At 38.2% G+C, this 18049-nt stretch overlaps 2 protein-coding genes across 2 annotated transcripts in view; both read right to left on the reverse strand.

Moving 5' to 3' along the window:
• LOC107096797 (zinc transporter ZIP8-like) overlaps nucleotides 1–2889 on the reverse strand; it is a 13710-nt gene extending 10821 nt beyond the window's left edge. The window contains exons 1-2 of the mRNA XM_015393613.1: nucleotides 2457–2889; nucleotides 321–483 (exon numbers count right to left, since the gene is read on the reverse strand). Of these exons, the coding sequence (XP_015249099.1) occupies nucleotides 321–483; nucleotides 2457–2681 (388 nt within the window). The 5' untranslated portion in view covers nucleotides 2682–2889. The remainder of the gene's footprint in view (nucleotides 1–320; nucleotides 484–2456) is intronic.
• Nucleotides 2890–5291: 2402 nt separating this feature from the next.
• On the reverse strand, nucleotides 5292–17681 carry manba (mannosidase, beta A, lysosomal). The gene is made up of 17 exons (XM_015393625.1): nucleotides 17487–17681; nucleotides 16464–16558; nucleotides 16248–16353; nucleotides 15982–16155; nucleotides 14741–14864; nucleotides 14362–14531; nucleotides 14172–14282; nucleotides 13571–13722; nucleotides 13350–13467; nucleotides 10882–10968; nucleotides 10171–10338; nucleotides 9865–10083; nucleotides 8425–8589; nucleotides 8007–8151; nucleotides 7730–7872; nucleotides 6881–7141; nucleotides 5292–5651 (listed from the first exon to the last, which is right to left on the reverse strand). Exons 1-17 carry the CDS (start codon nucleotides 17679–17681, stop codon nucleotides 5427–5429), a joined length of 2658 nt encoding a protein of 885 aa, XP_015249111.1. The 3' UTR covers nucleotides 5292–5426.
• Between the last annotated feature and the right edge of the window lie 368 nt (nucleotides 17682–18049).

Below are 18049 nucleotides of genomic sequence, written 5' to 3' on the forward strand. Positions count from 1 at the left end.
TTCACACCTGCTCCCCTTGAGGTGAACAAAATAATGAAAGGAGGAACCATGGTGTGACGGCAGGACTTCAAACTAGAGCGAATTTCCTTCAGCCTGTTGTGGAACAAATGTGAACATTGACTCATTTATATTACCAATCTATTATTAGAGCTGATTTCAAGACATTAAATCTGGCGATGAACCTTTAAAGGGATCCACCATGTGAGTCACTGTGGATGTGTTGCTACATCTCTAGTCTGAAGCAATAAACTTCTGTGACCTAATTATCTAATCTCATGCAGTCTTGATATAAGTCAAACAGCTGGAATGAGGCAACTTACCAGAGTAGTCGACAGCAGGCACAGTTATTGGGTTGATGTAGGGGCAGGAGGGCAGCAGCACCTGAGTCAACACAGCAGGGCAGATCCTCCCCAGATGTCCCACAGTCAGCTCAGTCACGTTACCGAGGCCAAAGTGGGACAAAATCTGATCCGCTGAGGGACACTGAGGGGACAGAGAGGCCGTTAGGTTTCATTTCCTGCATTTCTCCTTTGCTCTTTGGAGTGTTTCTCTTTCTAGATTTTCAGATGTGTCTATAAAGCAACATAATGTTGTTTTTGTCCTCAGTCTACTTCGATTCGTGGTAACAATGTCTTGGTTGCATATTTAGCTTACTCAGCTGTCCTGGTAACCAAACATTCCTTACATGAGAGCTTTGATCAAGAAAGTGGTATAAAAGTTAACTCATATTCAGAGTTAGAGGAATATCTACATTTCTTTAGTATTTAGCAGAACAGTCTTTAATTGACATTATTTGAGTCATTTTAGAGATTGACTCATAGTAGTTTGCTGGAATTTTCTTTTTTAATGCCAAGTACTTCAGACAGAACTGGTGAAAATGGGGTCACCTTTTCACCTCTGCCCACATCCTTCCTTTGGGACAGAGATCAGGGCTTTGAGACCTTCACTGTCCAACTAATCTGTTCATTTGAATTAGTATTATATAGTATTTTACAAACAACATTTGGCAGATAACATAAGATTATTCTTTATTTTGTTCCCTTTCATTCAGGACTTTAGAGCGTTTGTTATTCATGTTTTTGTTTTGTTTTTTTGAATAATTTAATAAAATAAAATAAAAACTAAATAAATAAAATTTGAAAAGCAAATCTTATGCCCCCGCTTTAGTTACCTGGATGGTGTCCTTAGTTATTTTACAATAGATGGTGTCTATTTTCTAACCAACAATCTGCCTGCTGAAAGAAAACCCCAAGATTATGTAGCCAACACTGTACTTCACCAATAGGATGGTGTTCTTAGGACTTAAAAGTCTGTCTTACAGAATAATTAATATTTGTCTCATCAGACCAAAAATGATGCACCTTGTGTTGCATTTGGACTAACAGGCTTCTTCCTCACTGTATTTGCCCCTGTCCTAGTACCCCTCAGTCAGAACCAGTAGAAGGATGCTTAACTTAGCCTGGTTCTGTTGGAGGTTTCTTCTGGTTTAGAGGGTTTTTTTTTTCTCTCAACTGTCACTACATGCATGTTATTGTCACTGATTGTTGCAAAGCCAAGACAAGTGAACGTGTGCTGTGGCTATATGTAGGTGAGCTTTTCCCTGTTGATATCAAATCTTTTTAGTAGTTTTATCCAGCATCATTCTGCAGGCTCTGACCACTGTGGTTAGCTGTTGATTTCTTTAGATTTATACATATGATCAAACAAGGAATCTTGCTTTGTCAAAGCAGACTTAACTTAGTGTAGGAAAACTTTTATGAAGAAAGGGAAACAATCTAAATAAATCAGTGATTATTTTGTTAAGCGTTTGAATATTTGTCTAGGAAATTCTGAGCTAAAATAGTTATGAGCTCTCAAAACCCTTCAATCCTCAAAAACCCTACAGTTTAAATGGTCAACATTTTAGAATGATTTGATATATATTATGTTAAGTTGGAAGTGGAGATATCAACTGCATTTTAAAAATAATACATGTATTTTCTGAGCCAATATTTCATTGAATAATTACTGGCTCCTTAGGAGTTAGGTGGAATACAAACTAAAGGGAACACCTAGCATCTAAAGTTTGTTTGCAATTAAACCGAGCTAGATAAATAATCCTTACATCTATTAATAATACACAAGGAAACTATGAGTGATTGAAAAAAAAGGTAAATTTTATACCACTCAGACAAAAATATTGCTTTGATCAGGAATTTTCTAAACATCTGTTCATCCTGTTAAAAGGGAGTTTTTCCTCTCCACTATCACTACAAGCATGCATGGTGTAAGGGATTGCCTGCCAGTTAACTGGTTTTGCTTAGATAGAAAACTTTGAATCAATCTGACAGTATGAATAGTTGAATTTTAAAGTGCCTTGAGATGACATGTGTTGTGAATCTGCGCTATATAAATAAACTGAATTGAATAAAACAGAACAAAACTATTCACAAAAGTGAAAGAATGGTAATACATACCTCTTTGTCCTCCAGTGGATTTGCTTCAATTATTGATTCCGATCGTCTGGCTGAGATCAAAAGCAGCAGATCTTCCAACTTCTCTGTTGTAATTGATTTATTTTCACCATAATAGTGTAAAATATTCTCTAAAAACTCATGTCCATTCTGCTCTGTCACTTTAAAGCCCTGGGCGACCACACTGGAAGCCAGGACGCATGCAGCGAGCCATTGTGCAACAAACATCTCTACTTTTTAGACTGTATTTCCCCCCTGAGAATAACATGTGCCGCAGCCGCTGATCAAAGTGTCCGTGGAGTGTGATCCATGCCAGAAACTCTCCGCTTGATTCTGCACTGCGATGTTTCCCCCTCCCTCCTGTTCCTGATCACTATTTCTATTAACTCCTCCTGCAGTTGAGCCGCTCTGGATCTGTCTATTCTCCCTGGATGAGGGTCAAAGATCAGCCTGCAGCAAACAAAAACAAAGGGGTGGTGATCAAGCGGATACGCGCCCACTGTTTCCACACTTGATTTCAATGCTGATTCAATCAGAAACACCATGCTGACGCTCAGTGAGGAAAATGTGCGACAGGCTGTGTGGTAAATGATGTGACTTCACAAAAGGGGTGAAAAGTGGGCGCAACACTCGCGGCTTGGTGTTTATGTATTTAGTTATGTTAATATATATTTGTTTATAGAAATATTTCATGAATAAAACTGAGTGCAAACGTAAGGAATACTTTAAATGGTTTCTGCCGCCCTCTTGTGGTTGCAATATGAAATCGACAAAAACAATTCATTGATCTACGCATCTCTAGTTCAACACATGTCATTAGGATAGGACAGGAAATTATAGTGTTAAAGTGGCTAAAGACACTCAAATAGATCCAACTGAAGCATGGATTCCTTTTTTTAATGGATGAGTAAATGGATGAGCATTGAGGCAGACTGAAGGCCGCAGTTTGATCAATGAATATGTAGTTTGGAAGTGGCAGGAAGAATGGGACGGGGAAGTAAAGATTTGATCATCAGATTTGATCAGGATTTGATCATTATGAACATTGGTGGTTGGACAGAATTTTGCCTCAAACTGGGAAACATGAGGATGGACTTAACTGGATCTTTTTATTGATGATGTTAAGATTTTATGTAGAAATTTTCTTAGAAATATTGTTAAATCTAGATATAAAATACAAAGTGCTGTTTTTTTCAGACTTCATAAAAAAAACTGATGGGAATGTAATGGTGCTGTAATTTGCAAGACAATTGCAGGGGCAGCAGTACATCTCAGTTTTTTTCTGCCAGAAATAAAATGTCATCTGTGATCTTGATCTTGTTCTTTTCTTTCAGAAATGGCCACCTAGTAAATCCAGACCAGTTTCTGTTGACATCCCCACTGCATGATGCTGCCACCACCATGTTTCTGAGTGATGATGCAGAGGCGAACAGTCTCATGTTTGGTCGCACCTGAAAGAAATCTTCAGTGTTTGCCATTTCTCCTTCATGTCTTGTGGCAAAATGTGAACAAACTTTTTTTTTTTAAAAATAAACTATTTTGTACCCATTAAAACAGATAGGTTTGTAGAGATTCAATTATAAATCAAGTGGAAACTGTTATGCACACCTCGTTTCAGATTTTTTTGTTCTCAAAATAATAAAGAATATCTTTAATTTCCACTTAAAGTAGTACAATTAATATGAGAACTGCAAACAAAAAGTGTCATAAGTGGAGAGTTACAGGCTCAGAAATTGTTAAATTGTTGTATTCTGATTAAATTAACCAGCCACACATGTGCCACTCACTCACCGGCTTATTTTGTAAATCTTTGTTTCATTATCTTTGATTTGTTGACGACAGTGATGCCACTTTGGTTTCAAGTTGGGGAAAGTTGTGAAACTCTCACTTGTTGCAAGAACAATATAGCCCTCCCAGGAATGGATTAAAAGTAATAATTACTGCATTAACATTTCTAATCTATCGTTCATCAACGGTTTGAGTGCATCATTTAAGAGTCGCTCTGTCCCAGAGGTGCCCTACTATGGGTTCATAGCATTTTAGTGACATAAGGAACACAATTAAGGGGCCAATATCAATAAAGGCTTGATACATTTTAGAATGCGGTACCATGGAGGACCAACTCTGACATAATTAAATATAAAAGTTGAAATATAAAAATGCCCCCCCCCCCCAACCAAAAAAGAAATAAGTAAAAATACTAAATAACCAGGTAAATTCAGAATAAACATGTAAGTTGAAGGGCTTAGGAAAAAATAGCAAAAAATAGATAAAACATAAATGCATCTATAAGTAAAATGTACATTATCTAAACAGGCAGAGAAGAAACACAAATTTAACTTATAAAATATGTGGTAAATTATATATATCCATCTATTTTAAAAATTTGGCATTTTTCTTTATTCTTTTCAGCCATTCATATATTTCTACTTTTATTTTTAATGATCTATTTTTAATAATAAGAGATGGTTCTCCATTGTAGTTTAAGCCGGCAGGGCAGTGTGGTTCCTAACATGGCAACTCAAGCTGATCTATTTTAAATCACTTTAACTAAATATGTTTCTGAAATAGGAGATAAAAAACCCAACCTTAAAAAAAAAAAAAAAAAAACTCCTGCATCGATAAATTATATAGAAAGAAAGGTTTGTGGATTTTTGTAGTGAAACCATCACTCAAGATTAACTATTAACCTTAAAGCTTTTCAACTGTCTGTGGTATAAAACATCCTCCATCTTTGTCATCTGATCAATTATCTGCTTCTTTCTGTATGTCTGCTGATAATCTAATTCCTTTCCTTTTTTTAAAAGCAGCGAACATACTCTAGTACCAATTATAATACAGGTTTTATTAACTTTATTTATCAAAAACCATTCAACACAAGGGTGAGATTTCTTAAACAAACAGATGGGAGCTAAGACCAAAGCTGTGCTGGAGTCCATTTGGTCTTCAGTCGCCACAAACATCCAACTCAGATCAGTAAACGTCCATTAACGTTGTCACCCTCAGGGATCTGGACAGTTCTTCTACGCTGGTGGGACACCAGGCCTCAAACTTGATGGTAGCGTTTCTTGTGACCATTAGGAAGCCGTTAGAGCTAAAACGACCGGGGACATTTCCCACGTCCAGCCAGACGAAGGGAGCCACGGCGGCAGAGTTAAGGGTCACCGTGAAGCCCGACTTGTCCTGTTGAACCTTTGCCTGTTAGAGGAGAAAAAAAAAAAACTTTGTTAGTCTCTAACTCATCTTGCAAAATTTTTACTTTATCTCTCCATACAAGTAGACACTTAGTAGCACCACCTAGTGGCTCTATAGCAACATGACAATAATTTAATTGAAAACAAGATGGCAGGAGTTAAAAGCTCTTTATATTTCAAGCTTAAAACTTAAGTCACATGTTTAGTTTCTCATCTGTAAATCTAATATTTTGGAAATTATAACAAAGACCATTGGGACTACGTTTGATTGTTGATCAAATCATGCGGTTAGATAAACCTGAGATTATTTAGAAGAGTTCAAATATGTTACTTGCTAGTATTTCCATTGTGTCCACTATGTTGATATTCTGCTGATTTCAAAATGCAAATTTTTGAAAAATGTGGTTTTCCATTAAATAAGACATATAATTAAAATTGCCTGTGAATATGTTTTTTCACTCTTGATAAAAACATGGCAGTGGTGGATGTAAACACGAGATAAATTCATATTTCAGCCACGACTCCAGTCCTCATCTCACTCATCATTTAAAAAAGGAGAATAAATAAGTTGGAATTAATTGAAGTTATTTGTTCTTAAAGTGCATCCAGGCACCAAATGACATACAGAGCGGTACCGGTCCAAGACCCAGGGCATCACTGCACTAGGGGGCTGCCACCCCCACATTGAAGATCACTACTCTAGAATATATAAATGGTGTCATCTACTGCAGAGTTGCTTCACATCTTTTCCTCCCTCCCTCTCACCGAGTGTGAATTTCACTTCTGATACCAATATAAACACTTATTAATCAAAGAAAGCTACAAAATGCTTCTTTAAGGTACGAATTGACTTAGCTAACAAAAAAATGAAAACGCGTTTCTATTTCTGCCATAATTAGTTCTTTCATGCCGTTCTATATTTTTTTTATTCTTATTCTTTGTGATACGGTGCATTTTACCACATTCAGATGATTTGTTCACTTTGTTCCACCACCTCTAGATTCTCATGTTTGTGTTCTAAAATCATGAATTATTTTCCAGAAAATCTTAGTATTACTTTAAAATAAAATGGCCTGTAAATCTATTTCTTTATTCAGATGATGCTGAAAGTATCTTTTATAATTTAAAGCTGCCTATTTAAAGTAATCTGTGCAAATTAGAACTGGCAGATCAAATTATTATAAATTATTAATTGCTCTGCATATAGAAAATGAACTCAATAAATATGTTTACGGTGATGTTGGGTCTCTGCAACCCCTGAGCATCTCTGGGTGAACAGAGGAAGTGGCGGTTGGTTGGTCCCAGCTGGACACCATCTTCGTCTTGCAGGTGGAAGGTGAGCAGGCAGGTGAGGCGGCTGCAGCGGCCACATCCGGCCAGCAGGGCGGTGACAGACTGTTCAAAGATGGCCACAGCACTGCCTCTAGGCACAGGCTGTAGGTCTGAGGCTCTCGTGCAAACTGAATCCAGGTCAGACCAGGAGTGCACAGTGACCTGATCAACACACAAAGAAACACTGATCTGTTTTTGCTGATAGGCAGAAAAGATAAAATGTGAAGCAAGCGGTCAGGGGTTTATGTCCAGAAAGAAAACGATCAAAATGTCAAATTCATTCATTTAGCTGTTTATGTTGGATCATATGGAGGACCAGCAGAGTCACTGAAAAAGAAATGCAACGATATCAAATTAAATAAGCTTTGTTAACAGCTAAGCAGAGTCAGAGCTTATTTACAGCTTGTTAAAAACTGTTTAGTGATAGCTTTAAAAACAGTTTGCATAAAGCTTCTTATCAGTTTGTTAACAGCTTATTAACTATTTGGTATCATCTTATTCACAGTTCAGCGTCAAGTAGACAGTTTAGTAACAGATTTTAAACATTTTATCTAATCAAACTGAGTTCCACCCTAACATTCCCGCCCCTATTAGAGCCAACCAACATAAGAGGGACATAACCCTGGTTAAACCGAAACCAAAGTAATTTACTTCCTGCATTTAAATAAGGCTGCACTACTTCCTGAATGCAGCCTTATTTGGAATTAGTGACATATTTCTCTAATCTGAGGTAAGCAAGTAAAAGTTTACCACAGCTTTGAGCTTCAGGTCATGATTCAGATCTGAGACGGCGTAGATGAACAGTGTGTCGTCGTCTTCAAAACCCACAGGAAGGACAGCCGCAAAGAAGTTCTCAGCAAAGTAATGCAACATTTTCCACTTCCCACCAAACTCTGTCGAGAGAAAGCAGAAACCTTTAAAAGCAGTCACCAATGCTGCCCTTTAAATAAAAGTCAACTGCTCAACATTTTAGAATTAAAATATTTGCAGGATCCCAACACTGTGCTGCGAGTAGCGGCCCACACACCGATTGAAGACCAGGAGGGTGCCTGCCAGATATCGTTGAGCTGCCAGTAGAGAGCACCCATAGTGTGACCTTTGCCCTCAATCATTTCGCTTCGACTTCTCCGATAAAACTCCGTCTGAGCCTTCACACACTCGGCCTGCATGACCTGCACAGTCATCAAAACCAAAACAGAGATGCAGACATCAGGACCTGCAAACACTGTGGCTTCAGTTTAGCAGGGATTAAAATCACATCACAAGTTTAAATCTTAGAAAATACAAAAAAAAATAACAAAAAATACACCAGTGTAATTAGAGGGGAGAAAGGGCTAGATGTGCTTTACTTTTAAAAAGCTGCATTTTGTTTTCCATCAACTATTCAATTTTGACTTAATCTTTGTTTAATCAACGTACGTGTTAATGGCAGAAGTCAGTTTTACCTGAGTGATGTAAAGAGAGTCCGTGAATCTCTTCAGTGGGTCCGTGGAGTTCGGCAGGATGAAGTGAAGAGCAGCCTGCTGCAGCATCTGCTGGTTTCCATCCTCATGATGCTGACGATGGGATGTGAAATCACTGCTGTAGCTCCAGTCTTCTTGGACAGAAACCTTAAAAATCAGGAAAAACAAACGTCCAAAAATAAACACGACCTTCTGTCCCTTGAGCTCGGCTCGCTCTAATCTGACAGCCAATAGATCTAGAAGGATAGATTCCATCGTTTCTCCAACCCATCATATTACAAGTTACCTTCAGGATATTTTATTCACATTTGATGTGACAAACTGACAAAAAGCAGATCACATTATGGATTTTAAACTGCTTTCCAAATAATCTGAAAAGTGCAGCCTGCATGTGAAATGAGCACCCTGTGCCCTGACACCACCTAAATAAAAACCCTGTAAACTTAACTGGTTTAACTACCAATAACACCTGTGGTCCACCTGTGGATTATTCAGCATCAGGGGGCGACATCCCATCATATAGAGAGCCCTTTTACTGGGGGTCTATTCTTACTTAAATCATTTATGCTCAAACCAATAACACTTGATAACATCATATTTTTTTAAGTCTAAGTTCTTTTTGTTTTTTTTACAACTTATCACCATGTAGAGGAGCGTTCAGGAGCGCAATGAGGCAACAGACACAATGATCGATGAAGTTACGTAGTCTGATCTTTTCTTCAAAACAACCAATCAGGGACTGGATGTTGCTACGACAGAGTGAAGGAGGGCAAAACTGAAGGTATTTTTCAATCAAAGTTGAAGATGGAAAAAAAGTTAAGAAAGGAAGAAGTAAGTAAAGCTCTTTAGAAGTTAGTTGGTGGCTTTTTAAAAAGGATGTTTTAAATTTAAACATACAATGCTGAGGTAAAACCAGCAAGCAGCAGATAGAAGGTCCTCTGATTGGATGGCTGTGGGAGAGGAGCTTGTTACCCCCCCATCTGGAATTCTGGCCACCATAAAGTGGCAATAAGACAAAAAAAAAAAAAATGGACAGACAGAACTTCAGCACCACTGGGTGATTGAGTAAAGTATGTGGCAAAGATGCAGCTCGGCATCCTGTGACATGATACTGCCACTACTGTTTCCACAAACAATAGAGAAATTAAAACTTTCTTCTCATATGCAGGTAAAGCCCCTCATTAAGTTTTATCGGTAAACTTTAAATGTGACTTTCTTTGTTTTTTCTTTCAATCATAGATTTCCCTCTGTCATTAGAGGCCAGATTTACAGATTGGAGGAATAAAAATAAACATTTGAACACCATGTGTAATTTCTGTTAAATTCCCCAGTTATGGCTTGATTTAAGCTGCTGTGAGGAAATTCGCTCACAGATCTCAGGCAATTACTGAAACCAAATAAGAGGCATTTGTTTTAAGGTACCGGCTGCAAAGTAGAGAAAGAAGGCCAGGACTGGAAGCCATATTCAGAGGCAAAGCGTGTCCTGGGGAAGGCTTTCCAGTCCCAGCAGTCGTGGACATAGCTGTAGAAATGAACGTCTCCGTAGCGAGGATCATACGGGTTTGCTGCCACCCAGCCCTCCTGCTCTGATTCTGCCCCGTTGGTTGGACTGGAGACGAGGAACGGACGACTCTGGTCCATCTGAATCAGACAGGTTTTTACAGGGTTTAAATCCCCAGCTAATGAATTTACCCTAAAATTTCAAATATGGCAGTGTCAGGCTCTGACCTCCTGCACCATCTGCCTTATGTTATCCACATAAAGGGTCACAAAGTCTTTGAGGTATTTGGGCTTTAGGGAAGCTGGGATGTTGAACCAGTTTGTTGCCAAGGCAGCTTCGTTTTCATTGTTTCCACTCCAAATTATTATCGAAGGATGAGACTTCAGGCGCCGGACCTGAAAGCAAAGACAGAAAACATGTCTGCTCTTTTTAGTGACCATGATACACCTCATCTATGGAGTGAATTTGCTTCCATTATTGTTGCAATCAACGAACATGTTTTATAAATAGAAATAAAATAAAAAAACTGCTTTATAGAAATTAATTTTCTTCTTAATCAAAGAATTGTTTTGAGAGTGAAAAAATTGAAGTGATTTTTTCCAAATAGGATTTATGGAAAGCAATTTGAAAACATTTAAGAAAAAAAACACACATTTAAATTAAAATAAATAAAAACCTGAGAAAACAGTCAAGATTCTCTCAAAACCTTTTTTTTTTAAATTTTTTATTAAGAAATTTTAAAGATTTTTCAATTTCTTTTTTTTGTTTTATTTCCATTTACACAATGGGTTCTTTGCGTGCAACGATAATGAAACAAAATTAACTCCATACTCATGTCAAAGCTGCATGCATGCATCCTCTCTGAACAGACGCATTGTATTTTTATTTGCATACCAACTGAGGACAAACACAAAGTGCCTGCCTGTGTTCGTTCTCACCTGCTGGGCGACCTCTTCCCTCACCGTCTGAATGAAGTCCTCCTCAGTGGGATACATGGCACAGGCGAACATAAAGTCCTGCCAAACCTAAAGAAAACGGATTATTAAGAGCCCATCTGTTCAGCAATAGGCTCAAGAGACATTCTAGTGTTACGCAATTAAAACTGTACTGAAATCCAACCTTCACTCCCGAAATAGCTTTATTTGTTGTTTTATTTACGTCTTAAAAAGAAGGTCCAAAGATTTTTTGGATAATATCCTGGAAGAGTGCAAAAGTGCTGCAATGAATCTGAAATACGCAATGGGAAAGTGCACTTAAAAAAAAAAAAAATCCATGGTCGAAGAGTTTGCTTAGTCTTAAGTCTATTAGCTCAAAGAGGTTAAATCAAATATTATAATCATTTTTTACCCAGAGTAAACATTTAAAGCCTTTCTATATTGTGAGAGTGATGACTGTGGCTTACATGGCTTTTGTCAGAAAATCTCAATGTTATATACAGTTAATATATTACAAGACTAACGGAGTAAAATAATGCATTACAAACAAAATTTTTTAGTAATAATATTATTGTTCGTATTGTGGGTAACACCTTACAATCCAAGCCATCGGTTTTGAAAAAAAACAACCGACAGCAAGGAGTTTAAAGAAAGAGGAGAAGACATTTTTTTTTTTTCTTAGAAGACTTGGGCTGCTTCTAAACGTACACCCTAATCATTATATAGGGCACTATATAGTGGTTACACCATTTTAGATGTCCGAACGTCTAGTGGATGAAAAAGTAGTGAAATTTCCCACAATGCACTTCGAAAAGTAATGATCATCACTACCCGATCCGTCCCGGAAGAACGATCCTTATCATCAGCTCATTCGCACAGGAGCAACCAGATACATCCGGGTCACCCTCGATTTTATTTTGTACATTCTTCCCTCCCCAAAAAATAGTAAGCCTACTAAAATATAATGTTTTAAAGGTTAATAAAATATTTCCTGAGAAAGTAAATGCCTTGAAATCCTCTCTGCCGGATCTGCACCGAAAATGGGAGCCTATGCTACCTCCTGTAGCTAAATTGTTTGGCTTTGGATATAAACATAAATATAGTCTTTTTGAGTTTCATGTTTTCCTTTCCTGTTTACCTTATGGTATATGGTGCGTATTCTAAAGAAAGAAACAACTAAAATGCAGATAAACATGGTTTAATCATATTTTGCCGGACTGCTCTGAGCATGTCTGAGGATGACGTCAGGGAAGCATTTTAAAGGAGAAAATGTAAAAAGCATCAAAATAGCCTCAGAAAAGTCAAAAAACATTTTTTTACACAACAAGATGTGTATTATTATTCTTTAGTTAGTTAAGGATAGAAATAAGTAATTTTTTAGTACCTTAGTTACATTATTTATTGAAACCCAGATGTATATCTGCATGCGCAAATAAGCCGATGGTAGGGATCGTGCTTCCTGGAGGGATCGGGTAGTGACAGTCACTAGGTGAGCATATAATCCCGAAATGCTCTGTGAGGAGAGCTCTTTTCGCAAAGCATTATGGGATTTGTTGTTACAGTGACCCACTGTTGCTATTTGACACTGGCGACAAATAAAGATGGTGCAGGTACCATGCGGGGAGCTGGAGACACGTGACGAGTGGGGAGAGAAAAGTAGTGATCCTTTATCTGAATGGTCAGTTAACTGGGTTCTCTATAAAGTCCACGATATAGTCCCTGCTCTACATAGTGACTGAGGGATTTAGCGGATAGGGCAGACATTCGGACACAGGCTGTGTCGTCTATTGACCATGAAAGATCACTACTTTTCAAGGTGCATTGTGGGAAATTTCGGGGTCCACTACTTTTTAATCCACTAGACACGGACACTCCTCTAAAATTGCGTAGCCACTATATAGAGCCCTACATGAGCTGCGTCTCAATTCGCAGGCTGCGTTCTTCGAAGGACGCAGCCTGCGAATTGAGACGCAGCTATGGTGATTAGGGCGGATGTTCAGAAAGAGCCGCAGCCTTGCTTTTGTTGGGATAATTATCACTGATGATGTGTGATATTATTACACCTTAATATTAGCTGCCTTCTGAGTTTCAGAACTGATTTTAGTAGTTTATCTAATTAAGACAGTTCCTCTGTCCAGATATAACGTTATAACCTTCATTTGTGCATGGCAAATAATGAGAGCGGTGTCCTTCAGCCAAGAACAAAGTGTAATATTTTGATAATATTATTTTTAGAAAGAATTAGAAAGATTAAAGGACAGATTTTTTTTTATCAAATTCAGATTAATTGTATCTTAACTTTGGGAGTAAGCTGATGAGGAAGAAAATCTGCTGAAGGAAACTGAATTACTTTAAACCTGCTGTTTTTTTTGTATCATTCAGTTTGCCCACGTAAATACTCTAGTTTCTTATGTAAAAAATGAGGCTAGAAAACTGGATACGATGAAGTTAAAACAGCGGGTAGATGTTACCATGATCCCCAGCTGATCACAGATGTCATAGAACAGGTCCTGCTCATACACTCCTCCTCCCCAGACCCTGAGGGCGTTCATGTTAGCGTCTGCAGCCGACTGCAACAAGTTCCTTAAGCTGCAGGACACACAGAGGAAGAGAGAACAGGCAATATCTGAAATCAAACCTTCCAACTTTAAGCTTCGGTTTAATCTCTTCAGGTCTCTGAAAAGTAACTGACCTCAATGGAATCACTTGGTCCTGGAAGGAGTGAGCCGGGATCCAGTTGGATCCTTTGAGGAAAACCGGCCTGCCGTTGATGCGGAAATAGAAACTCAAACCAGGAGATCCAGCTACTGGTTCCTGGAGGAGCTCCACAGTACGAAAAAACACCTGGAAGAAAGATTGTTCTAAAGTTGTTTAAATCAACTCCTTGTTTTCAAGAGCAGCAGTCCCCTAACTTTTAAATAAGCAGCATTAGCTTTTAGCCAGAGACCCCCTTTGCAAACCCATTGAATGCTACAAATTATGCAAAAAAAAAAAATAAAAAATCAAGAAATCATCAAGTACCAGAAGGCTAAACGAACTAGAATCAGCTGGATTCAGTCATGCCAACTTTCTATCGCCATGTCCTGCCAGAGGTTCTAGATACCTCACTGAAAACACCAGGAGGCAAACTTAGAACGTTTGTGTGCTTGAGTCTAGTCTGGATGGGAGAAAACTCACATATAGGTGTGTGCATAAGATTCTCCCTTCTTAATGACAGTATGGTCGTTTTAGCGATTTTAGAGCAACAAAAGTAAAATACCAGAAAAAACGAGGACAAAGAAATGAAGTCGGACCTTGGATTCTTTACTCAGGATCAAAAACGTCTCCAGAAATCCCCGCACTTTGAGAAGGTAAGAAGGCTGATCGCCATGTCCACGGGGCCACCACAGCTTCACTTCTCTGTTCTGGCATATAAAACAGATTTATTTTTAAACAAATAGTGACAACCAAGTGAACTATTACTGATCTTTAAAACACCCTAACCTGATTTATGTTTAAGGTGAAGTTGTAGTTTAATCTTCCCTGGACAAACTGAGTCTGAAAAGTCTGATTCAACCCCAGCTCGGGTATAGAAAGCTCTATTTTGCAGTTGAATGTCCGGACTACATCAACAAGAAACTCAACCTGCAGCCTCCACTGAGAGCAGCTGTGATCTGGAAAAGAGGAAAACATGAATATGTTGATCAAATAAAATGTCAACACAACAGAAGCTCCCATCTGTCGGAATGCATGCAAACAAAATAACTACTTAACCAGCAAATGCAGAAAGCAGGAAAATCACGCTCAGCTATATATTTACCAAGCTCTGATATATGTTCCAAACAAGTAAAAGATGGTGATGAAATTCACATAGAAAACCTACTGTAGAGAGGAAGAGCGGATAACTGGATAAGCTGCAGGATGTCAAACGCTTCCAATCGAACGCCTTTCCAAAGGCCCACAGTCGGGAAGGAAGGTCCCCAGTCCCAACTGAAGGAGCTCTGCTCCTACAGGGTTCAGTTTGAAACAAGAAGTTAAACACTAAACTCTTAATGACAGACAAAAGACTGGGCTTTCAAACAACAGAAAAAGTTCAAAATAAGATAAGAGCACTTCTTTATCTTCTAGTCAAAACCATGTTGCTCTGCCTCACAAATCTTTCTACATTTTCTCTTGAAAACAACACATTTTAATGGATTTGATATGATAATCTAACAGAAAATAATGCATCGTCTCGAAGTGCATTAAATTTTAGGACTTTCAAACTTTAATAATAAAACAAATGTCTTACAGATTGCCATAAAGCAAAAAGGGGAAACCAAACAGAAATTTTTGCCAGTCATTCATGAGCCTATATTTCTGTGTGTGGGAGCATTTATATTACATGGTGGGGACCATTTTACATAAATCTTAGCACATTGTGGGGACCAATAACTGGTCCCCATGGGTAAAAAAGCAGTTTTAGGCTTTGGTGTTTGGGGTTTAGGACTAAGGTGTGAATATATTTTAGGTTAGGATTAGGGTAATGGTTAGGGTTAGGGTCACGGTTAGGCTGTAAAAAAGTATTATGATTTAATCAACCTTATTACTTTCTATGTTCATCTCCATGCATTTTTTAATAGATACACGCAACCTTATAGTGATTTATTTCCTTTTATTTTCTATCTTTATAATCCTCCATGGACTGTATTCTTTCTCATTAGCTTTGCATGAATTGGGGAAATGAAAATCATTGTTTATATATTGAGATTTTACTAATATTAGAACTCTGGAAAACCTCATGACATCTTGTTGTTGCTCTGGGCGGTACAGTGCCACCTAGTGGCTGGAGGTTTAACAGTTATATAGAACTTCTATATAAATAAGAGAAATACGTGGATGTTGGAACAAATATTTCTTTAAATATCAGTTCATCCATCTTTGAATCAATACCAGTATCATTTAATGAAATATAACTCTATTTGACTAAATATATTGTTCGTTACCCTCCCTAGTCACTAGATGTGAAAAGCTTGCAGAAACAAGCAAAATAGGTCTTTCATACTTAAGACTTAAAATTAAAGATAATCTGGATAAAAAAAAAAAATCTATGAATTCTAAAGCAAAAGCATATTTAGTTCTTACTTTTCTAATAAAATTAACATGACATTCCCCTTTCTGGACATCTGGAGGACATTCAGGTGGGACGACATAGGAAGAGTGAGCTTTCCTCCGCTCCGAGGCGTAGAGAACCGGTGAAAGGAAGCTGACTTCCAGCACGTTATCACCGACTTTCAGCTGATCTCGGACTGAAAAGTCCTGCAAAACAGAAATGGAAAGAGACTCTTTACAGAGACACTCAAACTGCCGGTACCAAAGCAAGGCCCGACTCCCTTTAAAGCTGGACTCACGTATCGGCGAAACATGTTATCAGTCTTTCCGAGAACGATACCGTTAAGAGAAACGGATGCGACTGTGTCCACGCCATCAAAGATGAGAAGCACTTTCTGTTTGACTCTGGTAAAGCAGAGATTAGGCAGGCAGATTAAAGATGCAGATATGTATAAAACAAACCAAACCAAACCAAAAAAAAAAAAAAAAATATCCAAAAAACTATTAAAACCAACTTTATCTGGGTAGAAACAGCAAATGTGGTTGAATATGTCCAGTTGTCCAGAGCAATCCACTGGTATAACAAGTCATTAAACCGGAAATATGGGTCCTGGTATAAAAAAAAAAAGTGTTTGTTTTAGTTTATTTATAAAGGTGCAAACACCAATCAAAACACAATTTAATCTGTAGTTAAAGAAAGTACAAATGTTCACCCTCTCAACTTCAAACGACTGGAGCATGCGGTTAGAACGATCTTTGACCATCTCTATCTCTTTCTAGATCGTCTAGAGTCCAACTAATCATGTCTTCTCTTCAAATCACCTCCATTTGAAGAGAAGACATGGTCCATGGTCAATAGTTTGGGGTCTAAGATGAACACAGATGTTAGAGGTCACTTCATTTTTAGTCTCCATCTCCTCTCCGGGTATTCCAGTTTTCATGATGCAGCATCTTCTAACAGTGTTCTATAGGAATTCATAACACACAGCATAACAGGTCCTCTGCCTTACTTTACTGTGGATATGAGGGGGTTAGCTTCCTTTTTTTTTTTACTTATGATGAAGTCCATAATTTTAGGAGTTATGGCTTTGCTAAACTACAAGTATGAATCACAAATGAATGGGTAGGACTCATGAAATTACTTGTAAATTTCTGATTTGTATATTATAAATCTAGGATTTGTGACTCTACTTGTATTTAATTTTTTACTTTAAAATCTTTGATTTATTCAAAGTTGTAAATTTATACCTTCTCACCGATCCTATGTCACATGTATCCGAGTTGACATCAAGGAACAAACACAAATCCTTCATATATTTACGTTATTGACTTTCATTTACAAATTCAGAGATCTGCGCATTCGTTTTTATTGACCATAACTTCTTCCCATACGAGCCAACAATGAAAAATAAAAACCTTATTTATAGAGGGCTTGTTAGGGGTCCCAACAAATGCCATATTTAAAAGATGTTATCTTTCCGTATTTTAGGTACCTACTAGAGATTGAAGGTAAACTTTGCAGGCGCTTTTCTCCCTACCTGGATGTGTTGCTGCTGCTGCAGGGCTGAGTGGACACAGCCCGGTACCTCTGCAGGCAGAACCAGCGACCTGTTGGAGTTTGAAAGCCTCCATTTTCCGTTCAGACTCTGCTCCAGAAGCTGCTCGGAGGCCGACAGGACGCCGAAACACAACCAAAGCAAACCCCAGCTCAGAGGAGCCACAACCTGCGCCATGGAGGCATCGTATGTGCGTTTATTTTGGTGAGTTTCTGATGTTAAACGAGTACTTCCGTGTTTGGCACGTGACCCGCTTGTGACAATCAGCTGATCCTGGCGGAAATATAATGGCGCGAAATTATTTTCCTCGTAAACATGTCATTAAGTTTGGATAATAACTTACATTTATAGAACATATTGTTATACGGTGTTTCAACTCACATTTATAAAACAAAATTTAATGAAGCCACTGCAGGACAATCTATAATGGGCGGGGCTTACACAGCGCAGTACTGATTAACCAATCAGATATTTTATCACATTCTAAAGCGGAGATCTGCGACCCCTAGGGGGTCCACGGAGGTACTGCATGGTGGGTCCTAAAA

This window comes from Cyprinodon variegatus, unplaced genomic scaffold (assembly GCF_000732505.1).
Source record: "Cyprinodon variegatus isolate N-32 unplaced genomic scaffold, C_variegatus-1.0 Scaffold650, whole genome shotgun sequence".
Taxonomy (NCBI): Eukaryota; Metazoa; Chordata; class Actinopteri; order Cyprinodontiformes; family Cyprinodontidae; genus Cyprinodon; species Cyprinodon variegatus.